Below are 14465 nucleotides of genomic sequence, written 5' to 3'. Positions count from 1 at the left end.
CTGCACTCCGTTCAAAATACTCGGCATATTTTTAATCACAGTCCGCGTTAACATGCTGAAACTCAGAGGTGAAGACACTCAAAAAACTGAAAAAAATAAAATAAATCAAGCCAGGAAATAGAATGATTTTCATCAGGAGTGAACTTTATTAGTTTAAGAAATAACGGTGCAATTACCTTTAAGACGTGGTTTAGAGCAAATATCCGAGTTCAGAAAAAACATTGTTTTCTTATACTGCCAAAAAGTGTCTTTAGTCCCTTCAAGTCATGAAATCACACAAGAAATTTGTTTTTCAAAATTAAAATCACTTTTCTGGGCAAATTTAAATATTAAAATCATCCAACACCCACTGAAGCAATAATAATCATTTATATTTGGTCAGAAAACAGTCCCACCCTCAGAGAGGAGGGGTGTTTATTAAGGAGGCTGGTCCCTGGAGTTTGAGAAGAGGGTAGAGGAGGTTCCTCCGGCACCTCTGCTAGGCATCTGTGGACAAAGAGGGCATCCTCTTTGGACCTCATCGACTGCAGCTGGAGACACCGGATCCTTCCATCACTGGCCATTTTTTACGTTTAGCATCTTCTCCTGTGGCGACAAATTCATTTTAATTCCTTAGGAATAATTTGTGTATGATCTTTTATAGAAAAACAAGTTCCAACCTTACTTTGATCATAGTCTCCAGCTTGATGGCGTCAGCAGCAAACTTGCGGATGCCATCAGACAATTTCTCCACGGCCATGCGGTCCTCATTGTGCTGCCAGCGGAAAGCCTTTTCATCCAGGTGGATCTTCTCCAGATCGCACGCCTTGGCTGCAAAAACATACCGATAATGTGAATGTGGAAACACCATCCTCTCAGATGTCCTCCAGTCGATTAAAACAAAACCACATTTGTCCTAAAGATCAAATCAAGCACGGTGATCCATTTTAGCTGAAACTGCATCACTACTTCTGCAGCACCTAAAGATGGCAGGACATTAAATTTGCTAGGTTTAAAGCCACACGTTGAATGCAATAAAAACATTTCGTGTAAATGTACAGTGCAGACCATCTGCAGAGAAAGTACCGTATTTTCCGCACTATAAGGCGCACTTAAAAACCATTAATTTTTTCAAAAAATGACAGTGTGCCTTGTAATCCGGAGCGCCTTATATATGGATCAATTGGTTAATTGGTTGATCCATACTGGTTGTACACGGCGTTCTGTCAAAATGTTTCAGTACGACTGGTAAACTACAAAGCTGCACCGCTTGCAGCATTACGGCTACCGTAGTCAGGGAAGTAATAGCGGTAAACACCTGTACTGTGCTTACTCCTAGTCCAACACCACTTGTGTGTGTATAACGACCCCAAAACGGCACCTTTCAAGAGACACGCTTACGATGCTGAGTTCAAACTCAAGGCTGTCAGCTACGCAGTCGAACATGGGAATAGAGCAGCAGCGAGAGAATTCAACAGTTAACGCTATTATATTGTGAATGTACTAACGTTTGATTTAGTGCATCAAACTGTTTCTTTTACGTGTTTACTGAATCAGGGAAAAGTTCCCTTTCACGTTTTAACTAACGTTTGATTTCAACTTCAACTTTATAGACTCCAATGCATTCCTAACTATTGGCTCTATTCAATATAATTCTATGTAGAGGAGATCTTACCATGAGAGTGAATGGAGTTATCAGAACGCTGGTTTGTAGTGTATTAATAAAGTTTGACTGACTGACTTATCTGACTGTTTTGTTGACATTCTCTTTAGCTCCATCTAGTGGATGCATAACGCAACCCCAGTCAAACGTTTGACTGCAGTAGCTTCTATTCTATGCGCCTTATAATCCGGTGCGCCCTATATATGAAAAAAGTTCTAAAATAGGCCATTCATTGAAGGTGCGCCTTATAATCCGGTGCGCCTTATAGTGCGGAAAATACGGTACTTTTGAATGTTAAAATGTCTCTTCAGTAGAGAATGAAATGAAGAGGGAAAAACTCTACTCGTGCTTTAGGTCCGGACTAACTTTGTTCATTAAAACAAAAACAAACTGAAAATAGCTGGAATTTATATAGATACTGAACCAAGTTAGATTCATTGCATGTTTTGCAACATTAACCTGAATTGTCTAGAAAAAAAGTCTTCTTACATTTCTCCACACTGAGCATTGCAGTGACGGCGCTGTGATCCTGGCTGAGTTCTGCCAGCAGTCCAGGGGAGATGGTGAGCAGGTCACAACCAGCCAGGGCCTTCACTTCCCCAGAGTTTCTGAAGGAGGCGCCCATCACAACAGTGCTGTAGCCAAACTTCTTGTAGTAGTTGTAAATCTTGGTCACACTTATCACACCTAGGAAAGAAGAAAACGACAAGCTGAAAAGGTTAAAACACAAAAAGGTGTTGGCAACTGCCTAACTAACACCGTTTTACTCCTGATATTTTTCAAATAAGCCTCTCCATGATGAAATACATCTTTAACAATTTTCTGAGGTCAGGTAACAAAGCTACAACTTTACATTACAGTCTGTAAACTCTGGATCCAGCTGGGCATCACACCCCAAACTGTTAAAGTCATAATATCATTTTAAGCTGCAAAAATCCACTCTTTAGGACCAAATGCAGCTCTTTAGTCGTGTTGCTTTCATTGCTTACTGCTTTATATCAACATGTTGCCTAATGATCAGAAACCATAGAGTAAGATGAGAGGATATGTTTAACGACAGCTAGTAGGCAAGTCGCCTCATCAGAATCCACTTGTTTGGATTGATTGCTTACACCGAGCTCACAGTTCATCAGATGCAACGATTCTGAAAATATTTCAGAGTATTCAAGGCTGTAGGGTACGAGTCACTACAGGACTCCTGTACTGGTCTTGTATTAACAGTCTTTACAGTTTCAGCCACAACCGCTGTAGCTAATTCAGACTGGCTGTCGTTACCTGGGTCTTCATGGGGCTCAAAGCTTTTACGGTCTGTGTTCTCCTTGTACCAGTCAAGGATGCGTCCAACGAAGGGCGAGATGAGCGTGACCTTTGCTTCTGCACACGCAACAGCCTGAGCGAAGGAGAATAGCAGCGTCATGTTGCAGTGAACACCGTGCTTCTCCTCAAGCTCCCTGTAGAACAGCAAGAAAACAGGTTTACCATTGCAACTCACCAGAAAAGACAGAAGAACTTGATGAGAATATGGGCAATCAAGACAAACCAGGTTCTGATTTCAGAACTGTATCGATTAGGACTGATTCAGTCTCTGGTATCAAACAGTGGATGTGTACTTTCTGCTCATTGGCTATTACTGATTCATCATTTAGCTTGTGCAATCAGTAAATATGCCAACTCTCCATCCATCACATTTCCCCCGTAGCGTCTCCAACAGCAAGGGATGCTCACTTTGTTTCAATACAACTTAGGGTGGAGAAATGAGGCACCAATTCAAACATATTACACAAGTTCACCCTTTGCACGTAAACTGGTGCCATAAATTTCAAGGATCAAAAGCAGTTGGTTGTGAACATGTCGTGAGAACAGCCTCAAGCTGACGGACGTCACTTAGGGAGGAATGTTCCTTCTTAAGTCCAGGCCCCAAAGGTCACAATCTCGTGTCAATCTTTGACACCACGAACAAAGAGGGTGTCATTTCACGTAGTAAAATTTTGCATACTCTGCATTTTTCTCATCAACATCTGACCAGGGGACAGAAGTGATTTCAGATAGACATGCGTTATATGTTGAGGGGTACAAATGTGCCCTAAAAGTCAAACTTCCGTGGCTCTTTGTAGAGATAGCTAGTTTCTTTACTTCACAACCAAAATGAAATACAGTGCCTCATGAAATTACTCTCACCCCTTGAAATAACATATCATCACTGAACAACAAAGCTCCACCTCATTGGGAGGTTATTTATGCACATAACTGATGTGGGTGGAAAATGATGTTTTTAAAGTTTTAGTTTTTATACAAACTTGAGAAGTGTGGTAAATAGAGTCCACCTGCATGCAACTTAACCTCAGCATTGAAAGGTTTGTTAGAGAACATTAATGAGCACACAGCATCATGAGGCCAACAGATACACCAGAGATGTTTCTAAAAAATATCCCACGTTTTGGACACCTGAGTGAGTACGGTTCAAGTCATCAACTGCAAACCTAGATGTGCTAAGCAGGCAAAAAAAAAAAAAAAAGAAAAGAAAAGTGCAGCAGCAATAGCAGTGAAGCAGTTCGACAAAGGATCGACTCGTGAGGCTAAATATAAACGCAGGTCAGAATTTTGAAGACTGTATTTTTTCTTCCCCCTGAAGTATGTAACTACTTTGTGTTGGTCATCACATAAAATCCCAATTTAATCCGCTGCAGTTCGTGTCCGAAACTGGAGAAAATGTGAAAAAGGTCGATGCTTTTGTCAAGAACCCTAAAAGACTTCAGTTTTTATAGTTTAGAGTTCGGCTGGTCATGAGCTTTTTTCCCCACAGCAAACATTTTGAGAAACTACTGTGGAGCTCTGAGTTCCTACAAAACAAATCCCAACAGAAATCATCATGTAATCCACAGCTTTGTGTTATAAATCTCACGAGATCAATTACAGTTTCACTTCAGTAATCAATAATTTGGTCTAGATTAGCGTTTCTCAGCCCTGGTCCTCAGGCATGTTTTAGGTGTTTCTATGCTGCCGCACACGTGGCGTACATGAATGCGCAATTAACAGGATTCTGCAGCCCGCGGTGGCATGTTGTGGAGGAAATTGAATCATTGCAATCAGGTGCACTGGAGCAGAGGCACAGCTAAAATCAATCAGGAACAGGATTGAGACACACTGGTCTAGATTGTAGATCATTCTGATGAAGTGATTTGGTTTGTGCCATGTGTGGACTACAACAGATACCGTACTTCCCAGAAGTGTGGATGTTCTGAAGATCGCGGTACAGTCGTGAGTGCCTGTGCGTCTACCGTTGCTCCCACCGACATGTTAATGTAAGCCAACTGCTGCAGTTCCATATAAAGCCACTAAATAAGAGTATCGTCTCCTCACTCATTTCGACATAGATGATGTTGCAACTGGCACATATTTTTCATAAGGCCACAACTCTTCATGTGAAGAATAAATTGTCCTAAATTATTAAAGGATTCATTACATTTTATTTTAAACACTGAAAAATAAAAGCCCTTAAATTTGGTGGGTTCACATTTATTTAGACAGACAATCGTTTGCAGTTTCTGCCTCTCTAAAACATCAGTGGTCAAGCAAAGAAAACCTTTAATCATCACATATTTTAATAACTATGTGGGAAATGTTTGTTTGACTGTCCATTTCAGATGAATCTTGCTTTCTGATAAGTAGAGGTATCAAAGTACCGTACATCATTTCCAAGCTACACACACAAACACAAAGCCTGACTTGGAATGAAAACCAGACGTTAGACGGTGGGTTTTCATCACAGAGTTCAGGCCCATGTTTGAATGCTATGACACTGACTGGCAATCATAATATAGTTTCATGTCTGAAGTATGGCTGGCTGGGTGATTTAGCTTCTAATATTGTATTTTATTCATAATTTCTATCAGATCGTACGGTTTCTGTATGAAAAATGAAGAACCACTGACCTAATGTACATTAAAGCATAACCAAGAGGGAGTGAACATTATTAACACTGCGTACTTACTTGCCAGCCTGGATTCCTTCCCATGTTGAAGACAGTTTGATGAGCACACGCTCCTTGCTGATGCCTGCCTCTTCATAAAGAGCAATGAGCTTCAAAGCTCTTCTCAGCATCTCCTCTTTATCAAAAGACAATCTGTGGCAACAAAGACCATAAGTGGTGATTCAGATGCTTCAAGTTAAAATATGACTCTGTTTATAAATGTTTTCAGGCTCCTATTTTATCACACGCCTTACATTATTAGTTTAACTTTCCCCATACTTATCCAACAAGGACAGGAAAGCTTTCTGGATTTCATTAGCATTCATCCTCTAAGGAAATCCATCATTAACTTGCTTACGGCTGCTGGGCATCTTCAGTTTGACTGCATGAAACGATTTTGTTTATATAGTATATTCAAGCGTGTGTTCACAGATAGAAAAATTAAATAAATCAGACTAAGCTTAACGTCTTATTGTTATTGCTTAAAATAAAGATGGCAGAAGGAAAAGTTGGGAGCAGCGAGATGTCCCAGTGGCAGATGTGAAGGGATACACGACATCTGAACGAAACTTCACAGTTTCATACCAGAAAAATGTCGGGCATGAAAGACTAAAAACTGCAACGGTATAAAATGAGTGGCGGAAACAGCGACGTCAGCAGCTGCATTCAGCAAACGAGAAGGTAGAGATCCCCGGACACAGACATGGATCAAAAACGTCCAACTTGACGGTGTCTGCACCACAGCAATTTGAGCAGAGTGATCTTTGAGCCGCTGATGCAGCAAGTCAAGATGTAGCCTAGTTCACTAAAACATGCGCAGTTTTTTTAGTCGAAATAACTGTCTTATTTTTACTCCTGACAGTTATTAATTTTCCTATCTTACTCCTTTTTAATTCATGATTTTTAGTTATTTATTTATTTTAAATGTCTTATCTTTTTCTTTTATTTTCAATTTAGCATTTAATTTAGACCTCGTTGAATTACACTATATTACGGATTTTTTTGAGTGTATTTTTTATGCAATCATTCTACATTTGAATAATACGTTGCCACAGCAACACATGTTTTTCCAGACTCCATGAGCAATAGTTTTAAATAACTGAGAATACTGAGCAATTATTCCTCCAACTGAGCAGCCCTACTTCTCTCTCTACACTGGAAAAGTTAGTGTAAACATTAAATGCGAATCCTTTTCGACCGAAGGTATGCAGTCTGCACCTACCGGGCATCCACCTCCGTCGAGACTCTGCCTGGGACCTTCTTCAGGATCTCCAGTCCGAAGCTCACAAACAGCTTGTCCATGGTGTTGGTTACCTGCTCCTCTTCAGTTCTTAAAAAACAGAAACTTTAATGTCAGATTTACAGTGATAATGGATTATATAGATATTCGTCAGAAGGATCCATTCAAGCTGGGACGTGTTTAACGTACGGCAGGTATTGTCTGAAGTAATAGCATGAAAAGAATAAAAAAGTTAGAATTCCTCTTTTGGAAAGGACTCACACACAAACTCACATTTACATTTAAATGAAACACTAAAGTGGCAATCATTATATTTGGTTTTTCTTACCCTCCTTTAGCAATGCCATATTTAATGGCCTGGTCCACAAGGGGCTGGTAGGCTGGCATCTTAGCCGCCGCCAGGATCAGAGATGGGTTAGTGGTTGCATCCTGAGGTTTATACTCATCGATGGCTGCAAGGACAGAAGAAGTGGATCAGTCACACGTTCAACCAGAATCAAACATGAACTAAGCCAGACACTAGGTGGGTGAGGTAATGAGTCTCAGTTTTTCCTTCAGAAAGAGATCATCTTGTAATGTTGTACTGATAGCAAAGAGTCCAATTTTAGACCATTTATTAATATAAGTCATTATTATTCCAGAGTTTGTTTTAATCTTTAAAATTGTATAATAACTGTCCAAATATTACAGATTAAACTCATGCTTTACTTGAAAATGAAACACACTGCTCAAAAGAATAAAGGGAACACTCAAATAACACATCCTAGATCTGAATGAATGAAATATTTTCATTGAATACTTTGTTCTGTACAAAGTTGAATGTGCTGACAACAAAATCACACAAAAATCATCAATGGAAATCAAATTTATTTACCAATGGAGGCCTGGATTTGGAGTCACACACAAAATTAAAGTGGAAAAACACACTAGAGGCTGATCCAACTTTGATGTAATGTCCTTAAAACAAGTCAAAATGAGGCTCAGTATTGTGTGTGACCTCCACGTTCCTGTATGACCTCCCTACAACGCCTGGTCATGCTCCTAATGAGACGGCGAGGGTCCCCCGAGGGATCTCCTCCCAGACCTGGACTAAAACATCCACCAACTCCTGGACAGTCTGTGGTGCAACGTGACGTTGATGGATGGAGCGAGACATGATGTCCCAGATGTGCTCCATCAGATTCAGGTCTGGGGAACGGGCGGGCCAGTCCATAGCTTCAATGTCTTCATCTTGCAGGAACTGCTGACACACTCCAGCCACATGAGGTCTAGCATCGTCCTGCATTAGGAGGAACCCAGGACCAACCGCACCAGCATATGGTCTCACAAGGGGTCTGAGGATCTCATCTCGGTACCTAATGGCAGTCAGGCTACCTGGCAAACACATGGAGGGCCGTGCGGCCCTCCAAAGAAATACCACCCCTCACCATTACTGACCCACTGCCAAACCACTCATGCTGAAGGATGTTGCAGGCAGCAGATCGCTCTCCACGGTGTCTCCAGACTCTTTCACATCTGTCACATGTGCTCAGTGTGAACCTGCTTTCATCTGTGAAGACCACAGGGTGCCAGTGGCGAATTTGCCAATCCTGGTGTTCTCTGGTATATGCCAAGCGTCCTGCATGGTGTTGGGCTGTGAGCACAACCCCTATTTGTGGACGACGGGCCCTCATACCATCTTCATGGAGTCGGTTTCTAACCGTTTGTGCAGACACATGCACTTTTGTGGCCTGCTGGAGGTCATTTTGCAGGACTCTGGCAGTGCTCCTCCTGTTCCTCCTTACACAAAGGCGGAGGTAGCGGTCCTGCTGCTTAGTTGTTGCCCTCCTACGGCCTCTTCCACGTCTCCTGGTGTCCTGGCCTGTCTCCTGGCTGCGCCTCCAGGCTCTGGACACTACGCTGACAGACACAGCAAACCTTCTTGCCACAGCTCGCATTGATGTGCCATCCTGGATGAGCAGCACTACCTGAGACACTTGTGTGGGTTGTAGAGTCTGTCTCATGGTTCCACGAGTGTGAAAGCACCACCAACATTCAAAAGTGACCAAAACATCAGCCAGAAAGCATAGGTACTGAGAAGTGGTCTGTGGTCCCCACCTGCAGAACCACTCGTTTATTGAGTGTGTCTTGCTAATCGCCAAAGATTTCCCCCTGTTGTCTTTTCCATTTGAACAACAAGATGTGAAATTGATTGTCAATCAGTGTTGCTTCCTAAGTGGACAGTTTGATTTCACAGAAGTTTGATTTACTTGGAGTTATATTGTGTTGTTTAAGGGTTCCCTTTATTTTTTTGAGCAGTGTCAGTGTATATGCAAGCTTAGAGAACTTTCATGCCTAACAAATGAAATATAAAAGGCTGAAGCCATTACGAAATGCTGCCCTCTAGTGTATAAATGTTTCTACAACATATTGTTCATTTGCTGCAGAAAAGGTCTGGGTACTCGACAATTCTTTAAAATAATTGGAGAAACGAGGCAAACACTGATAACATATTTTCCAACTAGTGCAGATCTCACTACAGAGCAACATTCAACAACAAATATTTAACAGAAATGATGAGCCAATGATGCCGACAAAGCCTCCAACAATGCATGTTACCACCACAAAAAATTAAAATAATTCAGTTCAACCTAAAATACACAGGCATACAGGTTTCCACAGATTAAAAGTGGTTTTGAAGAAGCCGAGTCTTAATTATGTTCCAAGCCCTTCAGCTTCAGAACAAAGCCGGCGTCTGTTCAGTAGCTGCTGTGTTGCTACCTTTTCCCACACAGAGGCTGGACGGTGGGAATCTTTCAGCATTCCAGTGTGTTTGGACAAGAAATGCATCATTCATCCACTAGTTATGAATTCATTACTCCCAAATAAGGCTGTTTGCTCAAATTATGCAGCAATTCTTACATTTCGTTTGAAAAAAGACAAATTAAATAAATAAATAAATTCTTATCTAGACAATGGTCCCTTTTACACCAATTAACTGGATTTCACAACCCCCCCCCAGTGTCAAAACCAGCTCCTGGGGGAGGTAAGAGTAAACAGTGTGTGTGTTGTGGTAGATTAGAGCTAACAGACAGACATAATGCTCAATATGAACACGTCTGAGCTTGCAACAGCTGAATACACACCTCTTACAACATCTGTGCAAAACCTAGATTACACAAACCAAGTCACAGTTGGGCATTTATCATATTGTTTATCGTGAAAATAAAAAATACCGAGGAATTTTGAATTATTGTGGCAACTTTAAAAACCGGCTGTATTGTTGGGATTGTTACTTTTACTATTTTCTGCACTGTTTGTTCCATGAGAGCATAAAGAAATATTGACTGACTGACAAAAAAAATGACTAAATGCAGTTTCTGTGTGCAGTTTAGTGATGAAAATCATACTTCTTCATTTAACTGGTGTCCTGAAGAAACTCATTTCATGATGGGTTTGTTTTACCATTAGCGTTTCTGCCAGAAGTAGCCAATGCAGTCGAGATAAGACTGTACATCTAAAGACATTACTGATGTGCAGGATTTTATGTGGTATAGGAGTATTTTAAGCGTATGAAATGATGGCGTGCTGAAACATGAGAGCAAATAGTCAAATGACAAATTTCCATGTTGTTTTTGGATTTCGCAGGTAAACTTTAGCATGTATTGAAAGTTGCATGTATGTAGAAAGTTAATTATAAATTTGTCATTCTTTTTTTTTTTTTAGCTGGTTTTACTTTACAAGAATTAGGGTTTGTTAAATTAGTTTATTAGCTTTAGGTTTATTTAAATGAATTTAAATGTACACGCAAGCTGCTGGCTGTAAAAAAAATAAAATAAAAATCCTCCCTCGTATTACAAAGTAGCTAATATTTACAGATTGCAAAAACGTTTCCTGACAAAATGTGACATTTACTGAACTTAGATTTATTTTTGACATTCCTGCTAGAGCCTGATTGGCTAAGTGAACACATGTTGAAATAGACCACATATGATCAGGATTCTATCTACTGGAAATTTCATAAATAACCTACAATGCTTGCTTTGAAAAATAATAAAATCAGTCATTTTAGTTTGATTCATGATGTCATTTTACAGTAACACAAGAGTAAATGTAATGATACCAGTTGTTATGGCAATACATAAACTAAATACAAAATAAATAAAATAATATTTAAATTACAAATTTAAAAAAATGAGCTGAAGTACAATTTAGAGGAACAAATTAAAGTCCTGCTATTTTTACAGAAAAACTAATTATTTTTAATGTAAACTGTGAGACTTAAGACTACCTGCCAAATCTTTTGGAGCCGTCTTAATTTAACGCACACGTCATCTTTGGATCACTTTAAAAAAAAATACTTTATAGTTCTTTCAGATAAAAACATTTTTGATTTCAAAAATGATGCTGTCATACTTTTATTTCCTATTATTATCAAAACTGAAATCCATTAAGTTTAGTCAAAAGCTGAATTTAAAGAGGCCTTGAAAAACAAGCATTGGCAGTGAAACAGTTCAAGCATGAAGTCCACTCCTGCTCTGTGATTTCAGCAGTGATCTACTTTCTAGAACCAGTTCTGTCATGTCATCCTGAGTCTGCAGCTTGTGCACAAGGAACTGGGTTGTTTGCAACACAGTGCAACAGAATTACTGCAAACTGTTCCTCATTCTGACCTATTGAGAAACAGAACCTTGTCCGCTGTGGTGCGAGAGATAACATGCATGAAGGAGGAAAAATGCACAACCTCCTGTTGAATATCAATAAGCACAGAGGGTTTAAGCGTTGTTAGCATTTTCTTACTATCATCAGACTCATTTGGAGCTAAATTTTTGTTTCTGTTCAGTTATTGAACGCAACATAAGATAAATTATACGTTTAATGTTGATGTACGTCACTTTTATTAATGTAAATTGAAAATAACGCTGTTCTAGCTAGCGCAGTTAGCAAATAAGTAGGGTAACAATAACGACAAATAATAGGATTAGAACACTGTCAACGTTTAGTTACATAGTGGCACATTAGTGCAAAAACTTGTTTAAAATATCTTTAAAACTAACATTAGTTTATCCGACTAACCAGAGATATTATAAACACCCACTGCCGATGTCGACCTGGCGGTCAGTTACATTAAAACCTGGATTCTTCCTGCTCCAACAGTTAGCTAACAAGCTAATGAGCTAACAGCAACTCGGGAGTGGACGTGGGTCCTTTTTACCGTTAAAATCTCCCGTGTCCGCCACCACCACGGTGAGCTTCTTTAGCTGGTTGAGGGCCGACTCCATCTTTCTGCGTTTGTCTGGTGACCCGCTAGACATGATGAGCGCAGACTGGGACCCTTTTATACACAGAAAACACGTGAGAGCGACCCGGAAAGTGGAGAAGGCGGGAGCGCGCCGCGCTGGAGGAAGGAGTCATCGGGAACGCGCAACCAGAGAGGAAGTGATTAAAAAAAGTTGGAATATTTATGAAATATATTTCATAAATTACAAATACATTTTCACATCGTTTGAAAAGTAAAGTTGAGATGATTAAAATAGGCGTATCTCCATTAATGAGAATATAGTCTAAAAACTGGTTGTTTTCAAATTCATTTTACATAGACCAATTACACACAGTGATATATTTGAAGCGTTCATTTGTGTTATTTTTGATGATGGCATTCAGCTAATTAAAACCCAACATTCGGTTTCACAGAAAATAAGCCATGCCTATAAGTGGCAATCATGCAAATTAACAGAAAAAACTGTGTATGATTTTGATTAATTCTTTGAGTTGAACTACTGAAACTTGAACACGAAACATATTCAAATGTATTCTTCAAATCTGCAATAATATTTCAGATTTAATTAGAAATTAACAGAATTAATATTACTAGTAATTATTTACCATGTTTTTGCATCTTGTTAATACTACGTAAATACTATTAAATATAGGGAATTTTTCTTCAAAGCAGTGACCCTTAAACTGTAGAAAAATACTTTGAAATGGAAAGATAGATACTGCCTTTGGAAGCCAGTTAAACAGTAAATAGAGCCCCCCACTGTGTGTAATTTATTGTTCTGTGAAGGCCTCAGGTGAACATTAAATTCCAGCACTGAAGTGTGAGGTTGTAACATGGCAAAACGTGACAAAGATCAAGGGGTGTGAATACTTTTAAAATGCACTGTATCTATTTATTTATAAACAGTGCATGAACATTTGATGAACGGAAGCTAATGTCACTGCTGGGTTTATTAACGAGCAAATTAATTAAACATACTATAACGAACGCTATAGCTGTAAACAACGGCCTCATAGCTATAGTCATGCAGGGACTCAAAGTAACGTTTTTGCTTCTGTGAGTCTTAATGATCTTTTGTTTTTCTGAAAAAAAAAAGGATATTAGAGAGAGATATGAGAGAGCTAATTTGCAACATTTAACCTGGTTGCAATGAGAAATTTGTCTGAACTGTAGAACATTGTTTACATAAATGCATAATTTCTTGATTCATTATTTGCACATGAGACTGGGTTGGTTCAGCAGATGTGCCATTGGCTATCATGTTATCCAGATTGCTAGATTGTGTCTTTTTAGTGTGATGAGACAATTATTCCTCTTAAATTGTTGACCCCTCCACTCACAGCTTACTCACTGTCAGTTTTATTTGCAATAATACAACAACAATTCGATTTCAGAAACTATTACAGAAGTCAAACTCACCCTTCTTGCCTTTCAGAAAATGTACTTGTGTTTAAAAGCAACGCATTAGCTCGTCAGACCTCAGGCTAAGGCAGCAAAATGATGGTGTCATGCGCATTTATAGAGGGATGCTTTGCAAATAGGGTTCTGCCTGTAACTGTTGATGCACAGAGAACTGTGACAGATTAAATGTAATGGGTAACAACAATTGACAATAGTTAAAATACAGCAACAACTTACTGAATGACCTGAGGCTACATCAGGAGCCAATAACAATTAGACAGTTAGAGAATATCATCACAAAGAACAGGTTTTTCATCCGGTCTTTCTGTTTACTTAATAATTTCAAAAGCCTTGAGTTTTATGTGACACCTTTGCCGTATAAAATTATTTTTAGTGCATAAAACATCTTAAAGGGTAAATAAATTACACATTTTACGAAGCATTCATAGAGCACCAGGAAAACCCATTGAGTCTCATAAAATATGAATTGTGAATAGAATTTATTATATGGACAACTTTAAAGATATGCAATGTAATGTTCTACTGTGTACAAATAATAGGACTTCTCTTATGGTTTGGTGAGGGAACAATCAAATCTTAAATGTGAACCAGATGAAAGAAATTATTGTGAAGCTTAAGAGGAGTGGAAATAAGCTGAGCACAATTTTTATTCTGGCAGAAATATTAAGGTGTTGGAAGACCCAAGATCCCTCTGTATTCATCTAGATTAAAACATTGACTTAAATAATAATTTTCTGTGCAAGGCCTGGTTGCCTTTAGGATGAAACGCATGGTGTACTTAATTTTTATTTAGCACTACAATAATGTACACAATGTGGACAGTATAGAGGGAAAAAAAACAACAGAACAACAGGAAAGATTTTGATGAAACAACAACAAAAACGGTAAAGATAAGGATGAGTAAAGACAACTGAACTGTAGCAAGTGAGGA

At 39.2% G+C, this 14465-nt stretch overlaps 1 protein-coding gene across 1 annotated transcript; it reads right to left on the bottom strand.

Annotated features, from left to right (window-relative positions):
- Positions 1-123: 123 nt before the first annotated feature.
- taldo1 (transaldolase 1) lies at positions 124-12239 on the bottom strand. The gene is made up of 8 exons (XM_047362340.1): positions 12047-12239; positions 7181-7304; positions 6835-6942; positions 5634-5765; positions 2918-3093; positions 2132-2329; positions 665-810; positions 124-585 (listed from the first exon to the last, which is right to left on the bottom strand). The coding sequence occupies exons 1-8, from the start codon at positions 12144-12146 to the stop codon at positions 553-555; spliced, it is 1017 nt and encodes a 338-aa protein (XP_047218296.1). The 5' UTR covers positions 12147-12239; the 3' UTR covers positions 124-552.
- Between the last annotated feature and the right edge of the window lie 2226 nt (positions 12240-14465).

Source organism: Girardinichthys multiradiatus, chromosome 4 (assembly GCF_021462225.1).
Source record: "Girardinichthys multiradiatus isolate DD_20200921_A chromosome 4, DD_fGirMul_XY1, whole genome shotgun sequence".
NCBI classification, from domain to species: Eukaryota; Metazoa; Chordata; class Actinopteri; order Cyprinodontiformes; family Goodeidae; genus Girardinichthys; species Girardinichthys multiradiatus.
The sequence above is the reverse complement of the archived record's forward strand: the minus strand, read 5'-3'. Positions and strand labels throughout refer to the sequence as shown.